General features: G+C 35.1%; 1 protein-coding gene across 1 annotated transcript; it reads left to right on the top strand.

Moving 5' to 3' along the window:
* The first annotated feature begins 9,315 nt into the window (after positions 1-9,315).
* Positions 9,316-19,833, top strand: LOC114286489 (cysteine-rich receptor-like protein kinase 2). The gene is made up of 8 exons (XM_028229659.2): positions 9,316-9,685; positions 15,765-16,582; positions 16,728-16,841; positions 17,323-17,462; positions 17,548-17,758; positions 17,839-18,073; positions 18,245-18,395; positions 19,146-19,833. The coding sequence occupies exons 2-8, from the start codon at positions 15,817-15,819 to the stop codon at positions 19,488-19,490; spliced, it is 1,962 nt and encodes a 653-aa protein (XP_028085460.2). The 5' UTR covers positions 9,316-9,685; positions 15,765-15,816; the 3' UTR covers positions 19,491-19,833.
* Positions 19,834-21,055: the final 1,222 nt, after the last annotated feature.

Below are 21,055 nucleotides of genomic sequence, written 5' to 3'. Positions count from 1 at the left end.
GGAAGGGCCGCAGCCCTAAACAGATTCATCAGCAGAAGCTCAGATAAGTGCAGACCCTTCTTCAACCTGGTAAAAAAAGCCACAGACTTCCTATGGACAAAAGAATGTGAAGCCGCCTTAACCGACCTAAAAAAGTACTTGTCCACAACTCCGGTTCTTTCCAACCCAGTACCAGGGGAGGAACTATTTTTGTACTTAGCAGTCTCAAAACACGCAGTCAGTGCAGTGCTAATCCGAGAGGAAAAAGGAGAACAAAAGGCTGTTTATTATGTAAGTAAAACTTTGGCCGACGTAGAAACAAGATACCTACCACTGGAAAAATTAATGCTGGCCTTAGTAATGGCTTCAAAGAAGTTGAGCCATTACTTTCAGGCACACAAGATTGTGGTCCTAACAGAGCACCCACTGAAGTCCTTATTGCAACAAGGAGACTTAACAGGAAGGATAGCAAAATGGGCAGTAACCCTGGGCCAGTTTGACCTGGAGTTTAGGCCGAGAACAGCAATAAAGGGCCAAGTTTTGGCCAATTTTGTCGCAGAACTCACACCTGAAGCCATCGCACATCGGGCTCCGTCGAGCCAAGATGAGCATTGTCCCAACAAGCAAAAAGAGTCCCAACCAAAAACAAAAAAGCAAGAGAAGGAGAAGCTCAGACCCTGCAGCATCTACATCGGCGATTCATTCAGACTATTCGTCGATGGAAGTTCAAACCGCCAGGGAGCAGGGGCAGGAGTACTATTGATATCTCCAGATGGAGAAATAGTAGAACAGTCTATCTGTTTGGGGTTCAAAGCCTCAAACAATGAGGCAGAATATAAAGCATTAATTGCAGGGCTAAAGCTGGCAGCAGCAGCAGAAGCAGATGAGGTAATTATTTTTTGTGATTCACAACTCATTGTTAACCAGTCAACAGGAGAATTTGCAGCCAGGGACGAAAGAATGTCGGCATATGCAAAGGAAGTCATCAGATTGGCAGCACTATTTCAGAACTGCAGATTACTCCAAGTTAGCCGAGATGACAACACCCACGCCGACGCGTTGGCTAACCTAACCAGTTCAATTCAAACTAGAAAAATAAGGACAATTATGATCGACTACATGTTGGCCCCGAGCATAGATAAACAGAGCACCGAACAAGAAGCATTGTGCGTAGACTTGGGACCAAGCTGGATGGATGCAATCATTGCATTCATAAAAGAGGGGAAGCTACCAGAAGACCATAAGGAAGCACATAAAATCAGACTGAAGTCGACTAGATTCAATCTAACAGCAGAAGGCCATCTCTACAGGAGGTCCTTCACTGGGCCGCTTTTAAGATGCATACACCCTTTACAGGTTGAAGATTTTCTTTACGAAATTCATGAAGGAATTTGTGGAAGCCATGCTGGGGGCAGATCATTAGCCCACAGGGCCATTACCCAGGGGTATTGGTGGCCCTACATGCAAAAGGATGCCGAAGCCTATGTGAAGAAGTGCGAACAATGCCAAAGGTTTGCACCTTTGATACATCAGCCAGCCGCCGACCTGAACCCAGTATCCAGCCCTTGGCCGTTTGCCCAATGGGGCATGGACCTGGTTGGACAACTTCCCCAGGCAACTGGGCAGAGAAAATACTTGCTGGTAGCAACAGACTACTTTACAAAATGGATAGAGGCAGAACCTCTAGCCAAAATCCGAGATGTGGACGTCAAGAATTTTATATGGAAAAACATTATCACCAGATTTGGGATTCCAAGAGCAATAGTTGCCGACAACGGAACACAGTTTGATAGCAAACTCATCAAGAACTATTGTGCAAAATTCAAAATAAAAAATTATTTCTCAACACCAAGTTTTCCTCAAAGCAATGGGCAAGTAGAAGCATCCAACAAAGTAATTCTGGATGGAATAAAGAAGAGGCTGCAGGCAGCAAAAGGAAAGTGGGTAGACGAGTTGCCCAACGTACTTTGGGCATATCGGACTACGCCAAGAAGATCAACAGGAGAATCCCCCTTTGCCATGGCTTATGGCACAGAAGCAGTCATCCCATTGGAGATCGGCATCCCAGGGATCAGAACCCAGGGAGTAGAGAATGGCACCAATGACGTACTCTTAGCTCGAGATCTGGATTTGTTGGAAGAACGAAGAGAGAAAGCTGCAATTCTGCTTGCAGTATACCAGCAATAGCTTGCCAGAGCTTACAACAAGAAGGTCAATCCAAGAGATTTTCAAATCAGCGACCTAGTCCTGAGAAAAGTCGTCGGGAACAAGAAGGATCCCAGGGAAGGCAAGCTTGGCCCAAACTGGGAAGGACCCTACAGAATTACTTCAGTATTAGGCAATGGAGCTTATCGGCTTGAGGACAATGAGGGCAAAGCATTGCCCAGACCTTGGAATACTTGTAACTTGAAATTTTTCTATCATTAGATGTACATCATTTTTTGGCCGATATCATCAATAAAGACTTTTCAGAATTCTTTCAACACATATGATTGATAAAGTTATACATTGATGTTTATTGAAGACATAATTAATGTGAACCCAAGTCAAACTCAGGTTCACATTGGGGGCAAAGAAAAGGCCGAGATTATTCCTTAATTCACTTGTTGAAATTTGTAGCAATTTACAAGTTGGAATTAAGCTGATTCCTTATCTTCACTTGTTGAAATTTGTAGCAATTTACAAGTTGGAGTTAAGCCGCAATTATTCCTTAATTCACTTGTTGAAATTTGTAGCAATTTACAAGTTGGAATTAAGCTGATTCCTTATCTTCACTTGTTGAAATTTGTAGCAATTTACAAGTTGGAGTTAAACCGAAATTATTCCTTAATTCACTTGTTGAAATTTGTAGCAATTTACAAGTTGGAATTAAGCTGATTCCTTATCTTCACTTGTTGAAATTTGTAGCAATTTACAAGTTGGAGTTAAGCCGAAATTATTCCTTAATTCACTTGTTGAAATTTATAGCAATTTACAAGTTGGAATTAAGCTGATTCCTTATCTTCACTTGTTGAAATTTGTAGCAATTTACAAGTTGGAGTTAAGCCGAAATTATTCCTTAATTCACTTGTTGAAATTTGTAGCAATTTACAAGTTGGAATTAAGCTGATTCCTTATCTTCACTTGTTGAAATTTGTAGCAATTTACAAGTTGAAGTTAAGCCGAAATTATTCCTTAATTCACTTGTTGAAATTTGTAGCAATTTACAAGTTGGAATTAAGCTGATTCCTTATCTTCACTTGTTGAAATTTGTAGCAATTTACAAGTTGGAATTAAGCTGATTCATTATCTTCACTTGTTGAAATTTGTAGCAATTTACAAGTTGAAGTTAAGCCAAGATTATTCCTTAATTCACTTGTTGAAATTTGTAGCAATTTACAAGTTGGAATTAAACTGATTCCTTATCTTCACTTATTGAAATTTGTAGCAATTTACAAGTTGAAGTTAAACCGAGATTATTCCTTAATTCACTTGTTGAAATTTGTAGCAATTTACAAGTTGAAGTTAAACCGAGATTATTCCTTAATTCACTTGTTGAAATTTGTAGCAATTTACAAGTTGGAAATAAGCTGATTTCTTATCTTCACTTGTTGAAATTTGTAGCAATTTACAAATTGAAGTTAAGCCGAGGTTATTACTTAAGTTCTCATAGCAATATATGGGTTGCTTAAACCTAAGGAAGATGCTTAACACTTGTTGAAATTTGTTGCAATTTACAAGTTTATGTTAAGCCGACATATGATCACCCGCCGAGGTGTACAGAAATTTACAGGTTGAAGTAAAGTCTAAGTATATTGTTTACTACTTGTTGAAATTTGTAGCAATTTACAAGTAGGATAGACCGAGATCACTGTTTAATACTTATTGAAACTTGAGAAGAAGCTTGCAAAGTTTACATTGAGTAGTATATGCTTTATACTTGTTAAAATTTATACAAGGTTTGCAGGTCAGTATCTTGCCGAAGTAAAAGTTTTGTAGTTATACCCGAGGTATGTAACCCCGAGAAGATTGTACAAAGGAAGCAAAATGGAAAAGCATGCGAAAATTTCTAAGTATAGAATTACGCAGAAGCAATCAACGGAACATCACAAGATTAAAAAACATCTATAGAAAGAGCAGTTGCAGTTACATAGAGAAAAAGCAACGTCGGCCATAAGAAGGAGTTTTACATTATCCAGAAATTAAAAGAGAGTACAGAGTACAAAGTACAGAAAAAGAAGAAAAAAGTACAAAAGGCATTTTAATCAAGACTCTTCAGTATTAGCAGCTGCAGGGACTGGGACCTCGGACGATTCTGGTGGAACCTTGTCGGCCACCTTTTTCGCTTGTATCTCGGCATCAATCTCTGCTAATGTTCTCTCAACACTTCTTTCTACCAAGAGAAGATCGGACGGTGGCTGCCCAGTGACAATTTCCTTGCCTGCCTCCTCAACCTCATCACCCTCCTCATCCAAGGTTAAGTCCATAACCTGCTTAGCAGGAGGAGGGGACTTGGCTTCAGCAGCATCCTTGGATTTCCTCACCAAGGCTTCATCATCATTTTTCTCTTCATCCTCATCCTCAGCATCAACCTCAGTCTCTGATTCGTCTTCAGTCTGACTTGGAGGAGGAAATGGTAAAGGAATGACATCGGCATTACGAAAGGGCGAGTCAACAGGGAGATCAAGTTTTTTAATCAAGGACATCCAACCAAGGGAAAATCCCCTTTTGCATGCCTGCCTGACTTGAAGTTTATAATCCTCTGCGACGTCGGCCATACCCTGGGCATAGGCCTTTTCATCGGCCTCTTTGACTTCGGCCTCTTTGGTGGCCAGAGCTTGCTAGAGCTCTTTCTCCGCTTGGGCCTTCTTAGCCTCGGCCTCTCTTTTCTCAGCCTCAGCAACTTTTTTAACGGCCTCAGCGGATTCAGCCTTCTCAAGAGCTAAAGTTTGGGCTTTAGTTGCAGCCTCTGCCTGATCCTCCAGTTTTTTCATCCTTGATTCAAGAGATTTGATCTCTTTCTTCATGGAAGATGCTTCCCTCTTCATATCAACCAACCTTTGCCGATTTTCAAAAGATTGCATTGAAAATGAATGGGCGTGCTGAATGGCCTAAAAGAAAAACAGAAGTATTAGAAAATATTCTCAGTAAGAAACAAGAAAGAAGAATCACAAGTGCAAGCAGGAACACTTACTTGAACGGAGTGTTGGAGCATAAGAGCGTAATTCTCATACTCACTAAGCTCAGCATTTCGGTTCAAATCCTTCGGAAGGAGAAGAGCAGTGCTGAGGGCGACACCAACGTTAATATCGTCGGCACTTTCACTGGCCATGATAGGCCTATCCTCCAGAGTTAGTTGAGGGGTCCATGGAACGTCGGGCTTCTTTGACGCTGAGGTCGTCGCAGACGATGACCTTGGCCTCTTTGATTGTGTGGACCCCGAGGGTTGGGTCTCAGCGGATCTTTTTGTGAAAGCGGAGGTAGCCTTTTTGCTCTCAGCCAATTGGGAGATAGGCAAAGCATCCTCAGCCTCGGCATCAGTAGCCTTGGCCTTGGGCTGAGCCTTTTTTACTCTCTTCGGTTTTGGTGGGGGCATCGCATGCGTTGGCACAACATCGGCGTCGGTTGGAAGGTCGGCAAGCAGATCTTGAGCGACAGGCCTCGGACAAACCATCTCGGCAGTCTTCACAAGTCTTCGTCGACGTTTACGTTCTGGAATTGGTATTAAGTAGGGGGCCGAAGTGGATGGAAGATCGGCTGGGTCAGAGGTGGATCCTTGATCTGTTCGGGATGAAGAAGCGGTTACAGTTGTAGCAGTAGGTGGAGAGAGACTCTTTTTCTTCCTTTTTGGGATGTCGGGTAAAGTGGATTTATATGTAGGGATGAAGTTTAGTAACAGTGGGGCTTTTCGTTTATGGACTGGAAGGTCAAGGAGTTTTTTCAGATCTGTTCCTGGGAAGAAGGATTGACGGAAGTTTTTCGGTGGCTGATGAAGATCTGCAGGACAAAGAAACAGACGTCAGAAACAGAAAGTATTAAAGACTTAAATAAAAACAACTAAGTGTTGGCTCAGGGCTCTTACCCTTGCCCTCTTTTACTGTTCGAGGAAGAGGGTAGAGGTGGACATCTTCATCTGGGCCAAATTCCCAATTTCCCGAAGCGATAACAAAGTCATCCCCAGCCCCCTTGTTGGAGTCTGGGAGGTCGGCTACAATTTTGTACTTGGTAGACCTCGGCTTAAGGTAATAAACAAAGCCCCTTTCCTTCAGGTTGAGGGGGCACATTGTATAACAGTATTGAAGGTCGGCCAGGGTGATCCTAAGATTCTCCTGCCTAGCTAAAGCTATAATACCGTTAATCACTCTATAGGAGTTGATGGTAAGTTGCATGGGGTTCAGCTTGTAGAAATAAAGAACTTCACGAAACAAGGGATCAAGTGGAAGCCGAAGTCCACATTCAGTAAAGGCAACTATAGGAAAGGGCATCGTATGGTCTGTGGGCATGATGGTATCATCGTCCCCAGCTAGCTTAAGGTGAACATCGGCTGGGATAGAGAATTCCTGCCTAAAGTATTCAAGTTTTGTTGGGATATTTACCCTATGCCTCCACATACCCATTACGTCGGTCTAAACAAAAAGGAGTGTGTTTCAGAAGATGGGCGTTTTAGAAGGATTGCAAAAACCTCGACAAAGGCCTAGGCAAGGACTGATAAGACTTGTTTCAGTTTTGCCTAAGAACTTGAAGGTTCTACACACAAATCCCAAGCCTAAGAACTGTAAAGATCAAGATCGAAGGCACAGATCTGGGACAGATACGAAAAACAGAAAACAAAGACGGAGTTTCAGATTCAAGACCAGAGGTATAGTTCTCAGAAACAAAAGAAATACAGAAGTGAAGAAAATCAAGAACAGTGGCAAGAAAAGTGTTGAAACAGTGCAAATGTTCAAAATATAAGAGAAATCGAGCAATAAAGCAGTAATGGTAAAAACACATAAAAAATTGGGAGTAAAGGAAACAGGGCCTTACCAGAACAAGTGAAGTCGGAAAGAACGACGCCGAGAAATAGTAACGATTGTAGGCACAATGAAACGGAGAAAACTTTGCTAAGGTGAAGGGGCAAAAAATCGCAGAACTTCGAGTTAGAACAATGGCAGATTCGAAAGAGCTTCTTCAGAGAGAAAGAGCAAGAAATCAGAATGAAAAAGTGAAGAAAGAAAGAGGCAAGGAAAAGTTTTGACAAAAACGTGAAACGGCGGCAAAAATAGGGCATTTATCACGCCTAGAGCAACGCACGCGTCAGACGGCGCAGACAAATGACAGACGGCTTTCAGGCGCGTCACAGACACGCTCCAATGAAGACAATACACGTGAAAAGAACGGTTAGATATGCATGACAGCTCATGCGCGTGGGAGAGTACGTTCGAAACCTTGTTCTCCGAAGAGAATACATCGGCTCGAAGTGGATTATCTCGGCTAAGCGGTTTTTTTTAGCCATTACTCAGAAAAGAAACGTCGAAATATCGATATAGGTTCCATCACCTCAGAATGCCGAGGTAATAGAACCTAGGGGGCAGTTGTGGGGATATATTTTCTGAATACCAACACGTGGCATGGTGACGCCGACGTGTCAGCCGAGGTGCCACGTGTCCTGGTCGTGACGCCGAGATGATCTCGGCGAGGCCGAGGTTAACTCCGAAGATATTGGAATCCGAGATAAACGAATAATGGACAAGAGTCCTAAGACGAAGAGGGGACTTAACCAAGATAAGGATAAAGCTCTTAGGGAGTTTATCTTTATCTCTTAAAGAGTCCAAAGTAAACACTAAATTGGAGTTCATAGAAGTCATACTTCTAGTAGGACTTGGATTGAGTATATTATAAAAGAGAGGCACCCCCGTGGGTCTAAGGTATGCAATTTATGTTTTAAGTATTAAGTTTTGCACTTGATTATCTTTGAGAGATATACTGACTTGATCGTCGGAGTGCCCCCGGGTGGAAGAACCACCGCCGGAGCCTTTTTTTCTGTTACAGGTTACTAAAGCCATCTATTCTGCCTGTGCTCTCCAGCTGGTTACTAAGCAGGCAGTGTGGTCAGATTTTCACCCACACAACTCATATACATGCAAATTCAAATCGCAAACTAAACCGGCCACACCCGGCAAGTATCCTATTAGAACATCTCCAACGGTGACTCAAATTTTTCACCAAATCTGAGTCAAAAATGACCCATTTCACCAAATTTGATACCACTCGCTCCAACAGTGCACTTTCATCAAATTTGTGCCGGGGACAACCGGTTGGTCGACCGGTCGACCGGTTAAGCGAAAAAAAAAAAAATTTTGATTTTTTTTTTTTTTTAAACTTTTTGAACCTTTTAGTGGTCGACCGGCTGGTCGATCGGTTAGGCAAAAAAAAATTTTTTTTTTTTTTCTGTTTGAACCTTTTCTTCGAACCGTTTGAACCTTTAGGCGGTTGACCGACCGGGCAACTGGCTGGTTGACCGGTTGGTCTCTCCCAACGGCTAAGAACAGTGATTTGGTAAAATGCTTCGCCTGTTCTCATTTTGGTAAAGATTTGCTGAATTCTGGATTTGATATCGATTTGATGAAACCGTTGGAGCTCAAAAAAGTGACTTTTTCATCAAATTTTGAATTTGATATCAGGTTTGATGAACTGTTGGAGATGGTCTTAGCCAACTTGCCCTGAAACCTTTTATAGGTAAAAATATCAAATAACCTTTGACATCATACCTTCAAAAGTTGATGTAACATTTTCAAAGGACAAATATGTAATTTAATATTATATTTTTTTTCTTAAAAAATTAAAAAATTATTACTAAATATATGCAGTGTATTTATTTTCAGTTTTTTTAATTTAATTTTCTGAAAATTGAGTTTTGAATTTTTTATTTTTCCTATTTTTTTATTTTTAGCGAATATTTTTAAAATTTTAAATAATTTTTTTACTTTTTTAAATGTACCTTACTTAGATGTATCTAAATAGTAAGATATTTGTGAAAAAATATTTTAAAATTTTAATAAATATGTAAAAAATGAAAAACATGTTGCATTTTCATATTTTTTTGTGTTTTGGATATTTTGTGAATTTTTTAAATATTTTTTTCACAAATATTATATTTTTTAATTATATTTATGTTAGGTATGTTTAAAAATTAAAAAAAATCCTTAAAATATTAAAAGCATTCAGTAAAAGCAAATAAATATAGCAAATAAAAAAAATAAATTTTTTTAAAAAGAAAATTCTAAAAACTGAAATTAAACACAGTGGTTAATTTTTTAAATATTACTTCAACAAAAAAAATTATTAAAATAATCTATTACCAACAACAGTTGAAATAAGATCGAAGCAAAATTGGGATTTCATTTGGCCGCAACGCGACTGTCAAACGCCGAACCCGCGTTTCATTTCCTTGTATATATATATATATATATTTTTCCCTTTCATTTTCAAATTTATATACATTTTAACCCAAAAGCCAGCTTCGAAAGTCTTCATTCGAATTGATGCAGCAAACTCGCATGCCTTCTTCTTGCCTTTTGACTTCCCCTTCACTTCCAGACATCTCTCTCTCTCTCTCTCTCTCTCTCTCTCTCTCTCTATATATATATATATATATTTGTATATGTATGAGAATTGCAGTGTTGGAAGGCAGAGATCTTAGTTGGATTGGAGCTTGAATTTTGGCAATTCAATGTGAAAACAACAGGTAAGATTTCAGATCTCAAATTATTACGAAAACTCAGGTTTTCTTAATGATTTTCTTACAGAGTTTTGAATTAGTTTCTAATCATCTATTAGAATTACTAGATTTTGCTTTGATGTGCTCTACCTAAATATATTTCTTTGATTGATTTGCGAATTATGGCTGCTTTTTATGAATTTGGAGCTCCGAATTAGTAGATTTTTCTCTGATCATTCCATAGTTGTGAATTCAATACTTTGAAGCCAACATTTATAATTCTCTACCCTGTTTGATTGATTATACTGTGCTGTTTCGTTCCTATCTTTATCATTTTCATTGATGTAATATAATCTGCTCAAAGATTACAAAAATTTGTTCCAATTTGTTACAGTAGTTGTTTGTATAAGTACAAGTACATAGGTGGAAAAATTTTTATAGTAGTTGTTTGTATAAGTACAAATACATAGAGGGAAAAAGTTTTATATTAGAAAAATGTTAGGTAAGACACAGGTAGATATGGGGATGCTAAAAATCTAGATAGTGAAGCCTTGGTAGGAATTGACTTTTTTCAGTCGGTTTTTTATTTTTTTACGAGATAGGGGGAAAAAAAATTAGTGTATTTGAATTTTTTTTTTTTTTTAACTTGATCGAAAATCATGAATTATTAAGACGTTTGATTTTTTTTTTAGTAATTTTTAAATTTTTTTTTTTTTACTATGTTAATCAAAAAATTCAATGCTAGATTTTACGGGAAAAAAAATTTGTCATAAATATCCAGGTTCATATAGGTTTTTTGAAAAAATATTTAAAAAAAAAACTAGGGTAAATTAAATTGAAGATTCATGAGGTTTATAAAGAATATAAAAAAGATAATTAGTTTGACATAATTATACAGATATTTTTTTTTAGTAAAGTTAAAACAATCCAAATTAATGAAAATAAGTGTACAAACATATGGACAAAAAACAAAAGAAAGAAAATTCTATTATACACATTTCATATCACATGCACTCTTAATTACGCTATTTTCTTCTTTAGTTATAACCAAATCTCTTCTTTAGTTATGATATTATTTTGAAATTTTGGTTATGACTTTTTGTATTTAGATATGACTTTTTTTTTATTTTTGTAGTCAAGACTCAGAAAGTATGAAATTATGTTATTTATTTCTGTAGTTATAAAATGTATATAGTACACATCCTTTAGTCTTTCCCTAAAAAAAAAAGTAAAATTCAGTATAAAATATATAATATTATTTTTTATTCATATAACTAAGAAATTACTAATGGCAAAAAATTAAATATTATATAAATTAAAATATTAATAAAACTCAATATAATTGTATCAAATTTATAGAGGCTTAATATATTTTTTCAAACCTTCATAAAGATTAACTTATGGGAATGTTATTAGAAAGTTTCATTCAACATTTTTTTGGCCTATTCTCAAAATAATACTTATCATTTCTTTTCCTTTAAAAAGAGACATAGTCTGATCAAGTAGCTATCGAACAAGTCATTCAACATAAAGATTAACTGATGGGAATGTTATTAGAAAGTTCCATTCAACATTTTTTTGACATATTCTCAAAATAATACTTATCATTTCTTTTCCTTTAAAAAGAGACATAGTCTAATCAAGTAACTATGGAACAAGCCATTCAACATAATCTTATTTTTTGTATAATAATTTGCTCAGTGAGCTATGGAAGTTGAACGGTATGGGCCAACGAACGAGCATGAAGTATCTCGATCCCAAAATTGTAGAGACAAGTCTACTTCTAAATAAAAACATAAGGATTAATCACCATGTTTGGTTTTAGGAAATTGGGTTCACTTTTTAGAAATTAGTTTTTTATTTAAGGATTATTTGAGGTGTCCTAAATAAGTGTACTTTTTGTCTTTTTGGACTAAAAAATTACGGAAAAAAATATGGATGTTTGGGTTAACTTTTTGACTTTTTATGGAAAAATGTGTATTAAAAAATTGTATAAATTAGTGTGTAGGGGAAAATTAGGATTGGGAGTTGTGCAGCCGTAATTTTTGACTTTTGGTGAATAGTGATAACTTTTTAACTTTTTGAGTAATTTTTTGACTTTTTGACTTTTTTTCAACTTGTCAAACTTGGCCTTACTGTGTTTTTTTTTTCTAGTTAATTTTTTTAATATTTTAAGCAAATATTTTTTATTTTTTAGATACACCTAATCTAAATATACTTAAAAAAATATAATATTTGTAAAAATATGAATTCACCAAATACAAAAAAAATTTAAAAATGAAAATTCAATACATTTTCATATTTGTTGTATTCAATGAGTTTTTTAAAGATTTTTGTATAATTTTTTACTTTTTAAGTATATTAAGATTAACTGGATCTTAAAATTGAAAAAAAATTAAATTTTTTTTTAAAAAAATCATTAAAAATACAAAAATATGAATTGAAAATTCAAAAAATTATATTTGAAAATTCAAAACTAAACCGGGTGAATAGTATTCTTTTCCCAAACTCTATTGAAAAAATAAATAAATAAAATATATTTTCTATTTTAGGGGAAGAAAAAAAGAAGTAACGCATCTGTTTTGGGCTATTATTTTGGGAAGATGGTAAAAAGTGACTTTTTGACTTTTAACCAAGCTTTTGGCTTTTTTAGACAAATGATTTGAGAAGTTGGTAAAAAGTGACTTTTGACTTTTTTGATTAATGTTTGTTTATAATGTCAAATCATAATAAAATGACCAAATTACCCCCATTTATTTAAAATATTTACGATTTTACCTATGTAACACATTTTGACCCATGAGGGTAAAATTTTAATTTTACCGTTGGCTAAACACCAACTTCCCAAATGAAAAAAAAAAGACAAAAAAATTAACTTTTGACTTTTTGAACTAGCTGCTTATTAGGTGGGTCTCATTATCTTTTGAATTTTAATAAAGGATAGGCATTTAAATTTAGCACCAACCCGAATTTAAATATGACACTATTTGATTAATTAAAATAAAATGTTAAAAAAATAATTATTTAATTTTTGTGAACTAAAAGGAACCTAAGCACAACATCATCAATCAATTCAAATTGGACATCTAATCATTCAAAGGAAATCTAATGTCAATTGTTTTACCAACCGTCTGATGTTGATCAACCAACAATCGTTGTGGGCCCATCACATGAATCTGATAAAAGTCCATAGAAATAACAAATAATGTATATTTGAAAAAAATAATAATAATTGACTGTAAATTTTACAAACTTTAATGATTAAAGTCAATTTTTTTTTATGAATATGTAATTAAAATCAAACCAAGCGTTAAGTTTCATTAAATATGATTGGCTACATTCTTTTTATGAATCTATAATTATTTTAGAAAAATATTACTCATTTGTAATTTTTTCTAAGAGTCTTTATAATTTAATAATACTACATATTTATTTTAAAAAGTTAATGTGTAATCCATATTTGATTTGACATAAAACCCAATAATACACCCTCCCTACCCTTCATTTTTCTGAGCCATTTTGATAATATCTTCATAATTTATTGTGGGGTTGCTAAACAACTACTCTAATCAGGCACTAATTTAGCACTCATATTAGTTGTGACACTCTTTCTTGTGTCCTGCCTTTTTTGACTTTGCAATTCCCATCCATTCAAACATGGTATCAAAGAATCAATGCCTTTCAATGCGTTCACACCCACATTCTATTCAACCTTGTCAAGTAGCATTATTGGTTATTCCTTTAATTGCTATCTTCAACTGGCTGAAAAAAAAAAAAAAAAAAAAAAAAAAAAAAAAAAAAAAAAAAAGAAGAAGAAGAAGAAGAAAAAAGACTACAAGGTCAATATAATTATCACGCCAATATTAAACCAAAAATGTCCACTTTTGACAACCACTTTACTAAGGTCCCCTTTAGGGGTGGGCAACGGTTTATCCGAACCGCTCAAACCGCCCAATCCGCCCAACCCGCATATAAATGGGCGGTTTCGCAAACATAATGCGGGCGGATGCGGTTTGAAATATGACAAATTTGCGGGTTGCGGGCGGGTCGCGGTTTAAACCCGCAACCCGCAAAAACCGCCCGCACTTTAATTATTATTATTATTATTATTATTATTATTATTATTACTTTTTATATACCAACTTTGTAACTTTTACAGGAGTACCATTATATTATCTATGACACTATAGGATCCTTATTTTTTAAGTATTTCTCAACTTTTTTAATGCCGTAGAATTATCAAGTCCTAAACTTGGTTTCTTATATGATTTTCATTGGTGATTCATCCATTTTTTCCTAATAAAATTTTCTTTCTAATGATCGATGGAACTTATAGTTTGATTATTGATTACTGAACTGACAATTCTAATTGAGTACAACCTTTAATGCATTGATATACATTTTTTTCATGGCAAAAATGCTAGTGTATGGTCTCTTTGTTTTGGGTACTTTCATTTAATGCATTGATATTCAACTTTTATTTGTAAACTCATCAAAAAATTGTTATTACAAATATATAAAATGAATTTGATGCCTAAATTCGCTGGGAAAAAAAAACTCAAAAATTAATTTTTAAAGAAAAAAAGTGTAAACCGCAAACCGCCCGCAACCGCCCGCACATTTGCAAACCCTATCCGCACAAACCGCAAACCGCACTGCGGGCGGTTGCGGGTTGACTTTTTCCCAAACCGCATAGTTGCGGGCGGGTCAAAACCGAACCGTAAACCGCACAAAACCGATCCGCGAACACCCCTAGTCCCCTTTGGGAACCAGCCTATTTAGCTAAAAAATTAAAAAGTTACTAAAAAAGTAAAAAAAACTAACATTTCATACAAAAAAGTTAAAGATTCTTTTTTTTCTTTACTTTTTACACATCTTTTCGTAAAAAGTTAAAAAGTCATCACAAACATATTAGTCTTTTTTAACTCATATCTTAGTCAAATAACTAAAAAGTTACTGAATTAGCCTGTTCCCAAATGAGGCCTAAGGATTTGTAGTTTTTCAAGATAGTATGCATCGTGCAACAATGCTAGAGATTTCTAAAAACACACCTCTAATGAGGTGGAAAAGGGAAAGAAAAAATAAATAAATAAATAAATAATCAAGACACATGACTGACAGTGGCAATCACTAGTGGTACCTCTAAATTAGAGGTGCCAAGCATTTTTCATGCATCGTGACAAATATTGGACGTAAATTGTTTTTTTATTTTTAAATTTTCACTTAAATTTTACTATGATGTTTCGCCTTCTAATAAATTATAACAATTAAAGTCACATATTTCAATGCGTTTCAATGTGACTTGCAGTCACCCCACGATTTAAAATTTGAGTAAAATTGAAATACAAGAGACCAAGCAAAGATAGTGGGTGAAAATTTCCATATAATTTCTTTTCTATAGAGTCTTAAATGTGCTCATGTGAGCGCTTTCTGTTCAAAATTTTATTAGTAAGTGAGGAAGGATCAAATTGAAGCACAAGTTGAATTTTGAGAATATAATTTTTGTAGTTAAAAGATGGGACTAAAGTGAAATCCGTATGAAAGATTCAAGGTAAGAAGTCTGATTTATCCCATGGGTACTAAAGGGACTATTTGTTGCAAGTTTTTAGAGTGATTATAACTTATTTTGATTTGAGAGTTTGTAACAGAGTGTTTAGTACAGTTTCTGCTTATAACTTATTAGGTAAAAATAATTTAAGTAAATTGAAAAAATTTGATTATTTAAAAGTTGGAGTAAAAATACTTTTAATTTCTGCTTTCTAATTATTAACTTTTAACTTAAAAAAAAAAAAAAAAAACTCCACTAAGGCCTAAGATTCAATGTGAATTGGTTTTTCAGTTAATGCGAATGCATTTGTTTCTTTTTCCAAAGAGTTATACTAGGGATTTGAAATAAATTATCAAATTTTTTACCAAACCTTTCATACCCATACACATGTGATTTGTGTATGAGAGATTTGATAAAAAATTTGATAATTTATTTGGATTTCATAGCATTTTCCTTTCCTAAAACCATATTCTTTTTCCTTTTCTTGTATTTACATTGCTTTAATTTCACTTCTCATTGCCACATACTAATACTCTCCTGAATTTCATTATACCACAGCCTGAAATCCAAATTCAGAGCCAACAAAACAAGTCTCAGTTCATCCCCAAAAATGAAGAAACCTATCCCATCTGATCCAATACCATGCCTTCTTTCTATTTTCACCGTGATTCTTCTTTTGCTCGATCCATCGCTGGGAGAGCCGAGAGCCCAGACAGTTCAAATCATGTGTGGGAACCAAACCGAGCACAACGCAACAATCTACGTTCCAAACTTCGTTGCAACGATGGAAAACATTAGTGTACAGATGAGAAATTCCGGATTTGGAATAGCTGTTACAGGTTCAGGACTCGACACAAACTATGGCCTAGCCCAATGCTATGGTGATCTTTCATCACTAGACTGTGTATTATGCTACGCCGAGGCACGTACTGTTCTTCCCCAGTGTTTTCCTGCCAATGGGGGTCGGATTTTCCTTGATGGATGCTTCATGAGAGCAGAGAATTACAGCTTCTTTGATGAGTTTACAGGGCCGCAAGACAGGGCGTTTTGTGGGAATAAAACGCAAAAAAGCACGACATTTGAGGACTCTGCGAAGCAGGCTTTGATACAAGCAGTGTCAAATGCACCGAACAATAATGGGTATGCTCGAGCCAAGGTTGCAGTGTCAGGGACTAAAAATGAGTCGGCTTATGTGCTGGCAGATTGTTGGAAGACAGTGAATGTGAACGCTTGCAAAGCGTGTTTGGAGAATGCATCTCAGGAGATATTGGGATGCTTGCCTTGGTCGGAGGGGCGGGCATTGAATACCGGTTGTTTCATGAGGTATTCTGATGTGGATTTCTTGAATCCGGAACTGGGAAATGGAAGTTCAAGAGGTAAAAAGAATGTTGTGAAGCAACATTTTTCATATTTTTCTCAATACAAAATTTATATGGTTTTCTTGGTTAAAAGAAATAACAATTTCTGTCTATGTTGATGAAATTAAATTGATCTTGGTCTTTTGTTGATGAATTTTTGCAGGGACAGTAATAGTTGTAGTAGTTGCAGTTGTGAGTTCTATTGTAGTTTTGGTGGTTGGGGGTATTATTGGAGCTTACATTTGGAAGCACAGAGCAATTCAGAAGAAGAGAAGAGGTACAAGTTTCTTGTGTGTTATTCTTACTAGCACATTGTTGTCGAATCGTGAATTATTTTGCTAAAATAATGAATCGTGAATTGTATCAAAATCTAAATCATAACATTTAATTTTATTAATGCATTATGCAAACATAGCTGAATTGCAGTGAATAGTAGCAAATCACAATTGAATTGTATAATTCACTAAATTTAAGAAACATGAATTGTGATAATTGAAACTTGTATCGAATCGTGAATTGCAAGAACATTGACATATAAAACATACAACAGTTTGTCCAGACAAAAAATAAATAAATAATAGTCAACAGCTATCTAATCCTAGATAGTACAAAAATCATTGGAATTACAAATTTGACCACAATTTGCATGAAAAATTTTGAATTGTTGTTAGAATAGCCAATCTTAACAAGATTTTGCCATATTCTTATGTAGATTGGTGTCTCTTCAAATTTCCTCATTTCCTTCTTTTACTCCACAGGATCAAATGATGCAGAGAAATTGGTGAAGACCCTTCATGACAGTAGCTTAAATTTCAAATACTCCACACTTGAGAAAGCCACCGGATCATTTGATGAAGCCAACAAGCTTGGTCACGGAGGATTTGGAACAGTTTACAAGGTATCGTGTAAAAAATACACCCAAATCAACGATCTTATAGCAGCCGTTTTCTTTCTCAGTAGTTCAATGATATGCTGTGTTGCAGGGAGTTTTACCCGATGGAAGAGAGATTGCAGTGAAGAGGCTTTTCTTTAACAACAGACACAGAGCAGCAGATTTCTACAATGAAGTCAACATAATCAGCAGTGTAGAACACAAAAATCTAGTCAGGTTATTAGGATGCAGTTGTTCAGGACCCGAAAGCCTTCTTGTCTATGAGTTTCTGCCAAACAAGAGTCTTGATCGCTTCATCTTCAGTAAGTACCTGAACCAGAGATTGAATTGTGAGATCACATCGATGCATTTTAAAAATATATGTCTAAATAAACTTTGATAGATTCGGAGAGAGGTAAAGCACTGAGTTGGGAGAAGAGATACGAAATAATAATTGGGACAGCGGAAGGTCTGGTGTACCTGCATGAAAACAACAAGACTCGGATCATTCACAGAGACATAAAAGCTAGTAACATATTGTTGGACTCGAGGCTGCGTGCTAGAATCGCTGATTTCGGGTTGGCGAGGTCTTTCCAAGAAGATATGAGTCATATTAGCACCGCAATCGCAGGAACACTGTAAGAATTCTTTTGTTTTTATTGATTGAGTAGTACTAGAAGTTTGAATTGTTCACCAAATTTTTAGGCTAAAGGTCTGTTAATCAACTTGTATCAAAACCCAAATCAAGAAAATGGACCTTAAGATTTGCTTGAATAATTACCAAATGTGTTATCTTCACATATTCACAGGGGATATATGGCACCAGAGTACCTAGCTCATGGGCAGTTGACAGAAAAGGCAGATGTATACAGTTTTGGCGTTCTTTTGTTAGAGATAGTCACGGGAAGGCAAAACAACAAGAGCAAAAATGCCGAATACTTGGACAGCCTAGTCACAATTGTAAGTTCAACAAGGATCAAAATTTTGTTTCAGTATAGTGGTTTCGGTTAACTTGGAAATGGAAATATTTAATAACACTGTGTTTGGTTGGGAGATTTGGAAAACCATTTGGAAAGGGAAATAGAAAAGAAAGGTAAAATGTGAATAAAATATACTTACATTTCACATAGTTTCACATATTTTTTCCCTTTCTTTTTCCAAATTTCTTTCCAAATCCCCCAACCAAACACATCATAAATGTTTCGGAAGTGTTTCAGAATCATAAAGAAAATGAAAAAAAAAAAAAAAATTAAGAATGTTTAAAATGTTGGGAACAAAAAGAAAAGAAAAAGAAAGTGATTTAATTATGCTTGTTCTTATCTTTTCCTCTTTACCTCTTCTCCTCTCCTATCTAGTTTCTCGAATTCTCTAATAAATTTATTACTTTTCTTTATTCTTGATTTTTTTTTTTTTTTTTTTTTTCCTAACGAAAAGAGAAACAGAAATGAGCAATGTTAAGTAATCTTAGTAAGTGTCAAAAACTCATTGTTTCAATATGTTTTCTAGTGTTTCGGTCTGTCGCAGTATGTTTTGGTCGAATTTCGATATTTCACTAATGTTTTGTTTCAATTTGTTAGCAAACAGAAACGTTTTGGCCGTTTTGATGGGGGGGGGGTGTGGAAGGCAAAATTTTATTGAAAATCATCAGTAACTGTTGAGTATCAAGTTGAATACAAGCAATAAATCTTAGCTTAATTTTAACTGAAACAGGCATGGAAGCATTTCCAACAAGGAAAGGTGGAGGAACTTTTTGATCCGAACCTAACATTGCATAACTATTACCATGGAAGCAACATTAAGAATGAGGTTTTGAGAGTTGTACATATAGGTCTTTTGTGCACCCAAGAGGCTCCATCTTTACGACCATCAATGTCTAAGGCACTACAGATGCTGGCAAAGAAGAATGAACACCTTCCTCCACCCTCTAATCCTCCATTCATAGACGAAAAGACTATGGAACTTAACGACACAAGCGAGAGCCCATGTTATCCCCCCAATGGTGACAATTCTGCTTCAATTGCCACCGTCTCACATAGTTCGTTCTACGCCAGGTGACACTTAAAGGGGCTGAAATTGGAAATTTCATCAAACAAATTCTCCGAAATCCCAAGGGAAAGATCTAGAAGTTGAGAACTTGAATTGAGGAAGACATCAATCTGATATGCAACTGGACATTTGAGATTTTAGATGACTAAAGCATGGATTGGATATTGTGCTATATTGGTAATTGAATTTGAGCTGATATACAGACAGACAAAGACAATGGAATGGAATTCATAAAGGTAACTGAATCAAGTATATAGACATCTCTTTCAATTTTCAAGTATACTGAATCTAACAAAGTTACATTGCAAATATTACAACTCATCAATAGTAAATTTTACTCTATTTTTATGAATCTTAGCTTATCTTATTGATTTACACAAATCTAGCCTATCAATAATTTACCATCCCCATGTTTAAGCAATGGACTCGTAGTTTAGACCCAGTTAGGCTGGGCTGTACCTTTGTGTACATTGTTTCAGACCAAACAGTGGGCCCAGGACAGGAAGCTGGAGACTGTAATATAATTTGAATGTGAACTTGGCCCAATATGTAGCCCAACCCGCTCATCCCTTGGACTTGTTTGGGCAGGCCCCGTTTGAGGTGAGACTCTCTGGCTAAAATAATCAAAATCCAAAACATGCAATAACATCATTCTATTTTTTATTTATTTTTTATTTTTATTTTTTTTTGGTATGCCTTTTCATAAAAAGTCCACTAAAATAGTCAATTTCCAAATAAGCCTTTAATTTAGCGAAATCTTTAACCATACTCTTTACTTTTCACTAGCTAAAGTACGAAAAAAATACGCTTTATTTTACCTAATTACTTTAGTTATTGTGTTCTCCAACCACACTACTTATTTTAGCTAATCATTCAAACTAACTTAATTAATTTTTAAAACAAAAAACACTAATTATTGATATTTTTCTAATATAAATTTGCAATAATAATAAATTTGCTTATACAAGCATACCAAACCTGTAGAATGAGGAAAAAAAAATACAAAATAAGTTACTTAGTAATTCATCAAACAGAATTGAAATAATATATAAAATTACTACGTACACATATACATATATAAAATATATAAAATTCCAAATCCATGACATAAATATACAAAAATTCAAGATATATACATACATATTTGTTTTGAGAGTCTCTGAGGCTCTTCAATTGTAGCCACTAAAAAAGTAGAATAGCAAAATAACTAGCCTAATAGCCAGTCCATTAGAGCTCAAAATTAGAGTTACATTGACTAAAATATCTAACAAACCTTTTTTAACTATCCCCTTAACGATGCTTACTCTGGACAAATTTGTTAAATATAACATTTCAGCTGTTGGTGTAAATAACAAAATTTCCAAATTAAGTAGACGGTGGAATCAAACAACTTGCACAAAGTTGAATAAAATCTAATTTTTAGTTAGCTAGCTAAAATGTTATATTTAACAAATTTACACCAATACTGACATAAACATTATAATATTTAAATATTTTTTGTATTTTGATTTTTTAAACATTATGAAATAAGTGACCAATGTTACGTGTTTTACAATAAAAATTAAAGAGACATT

Source organism: Camellia sinensis, chromosome 10, assembly GCF_055761805.1.
Source record: "Camellia sinensis isolate YWXY chromosome 10, ASM5576180v1, whole genome shotgun sequence".
Lineage (NCBI taxonomy): Eukaryota > Viridiplantae > Streptophyta > Magnoliopsida > Ericales > Theaceae > Camellia > Camellia sinensis.
The sequence above is the reverse complement of the archived record's forward strand: the minus strand, read 5'-3'. Positions and strand labels throughout refer to the sequence as shown.

What these genes read in the sequence shown, in the direction of transcription:
- LOC114286489 (XM_028229659.2), top strand. Translation starts at nt 15,817, where the DNA reads ATGAAGAAACCTATCCCATCTGATCCAATACCATGCCTTCTTTCTATT. An exon ending in ACCGCAATCGCAGGAACACT is followed by an intron (nt 18,074 to 18,244) that starts GTAAGAATTCTT and finishes ACATATTCACAG; the next exon opens with GGGATATATGGCACCAGAGT. An exon ending in TGGACAGCCTAGTCACAATT is followed by an intron (nt 18,396 to 19,145) that starts GTAAGTTCAACA and finishes TAACTGAAACAG; the next exon opens with GCATGGAAGCATTTCCAACA.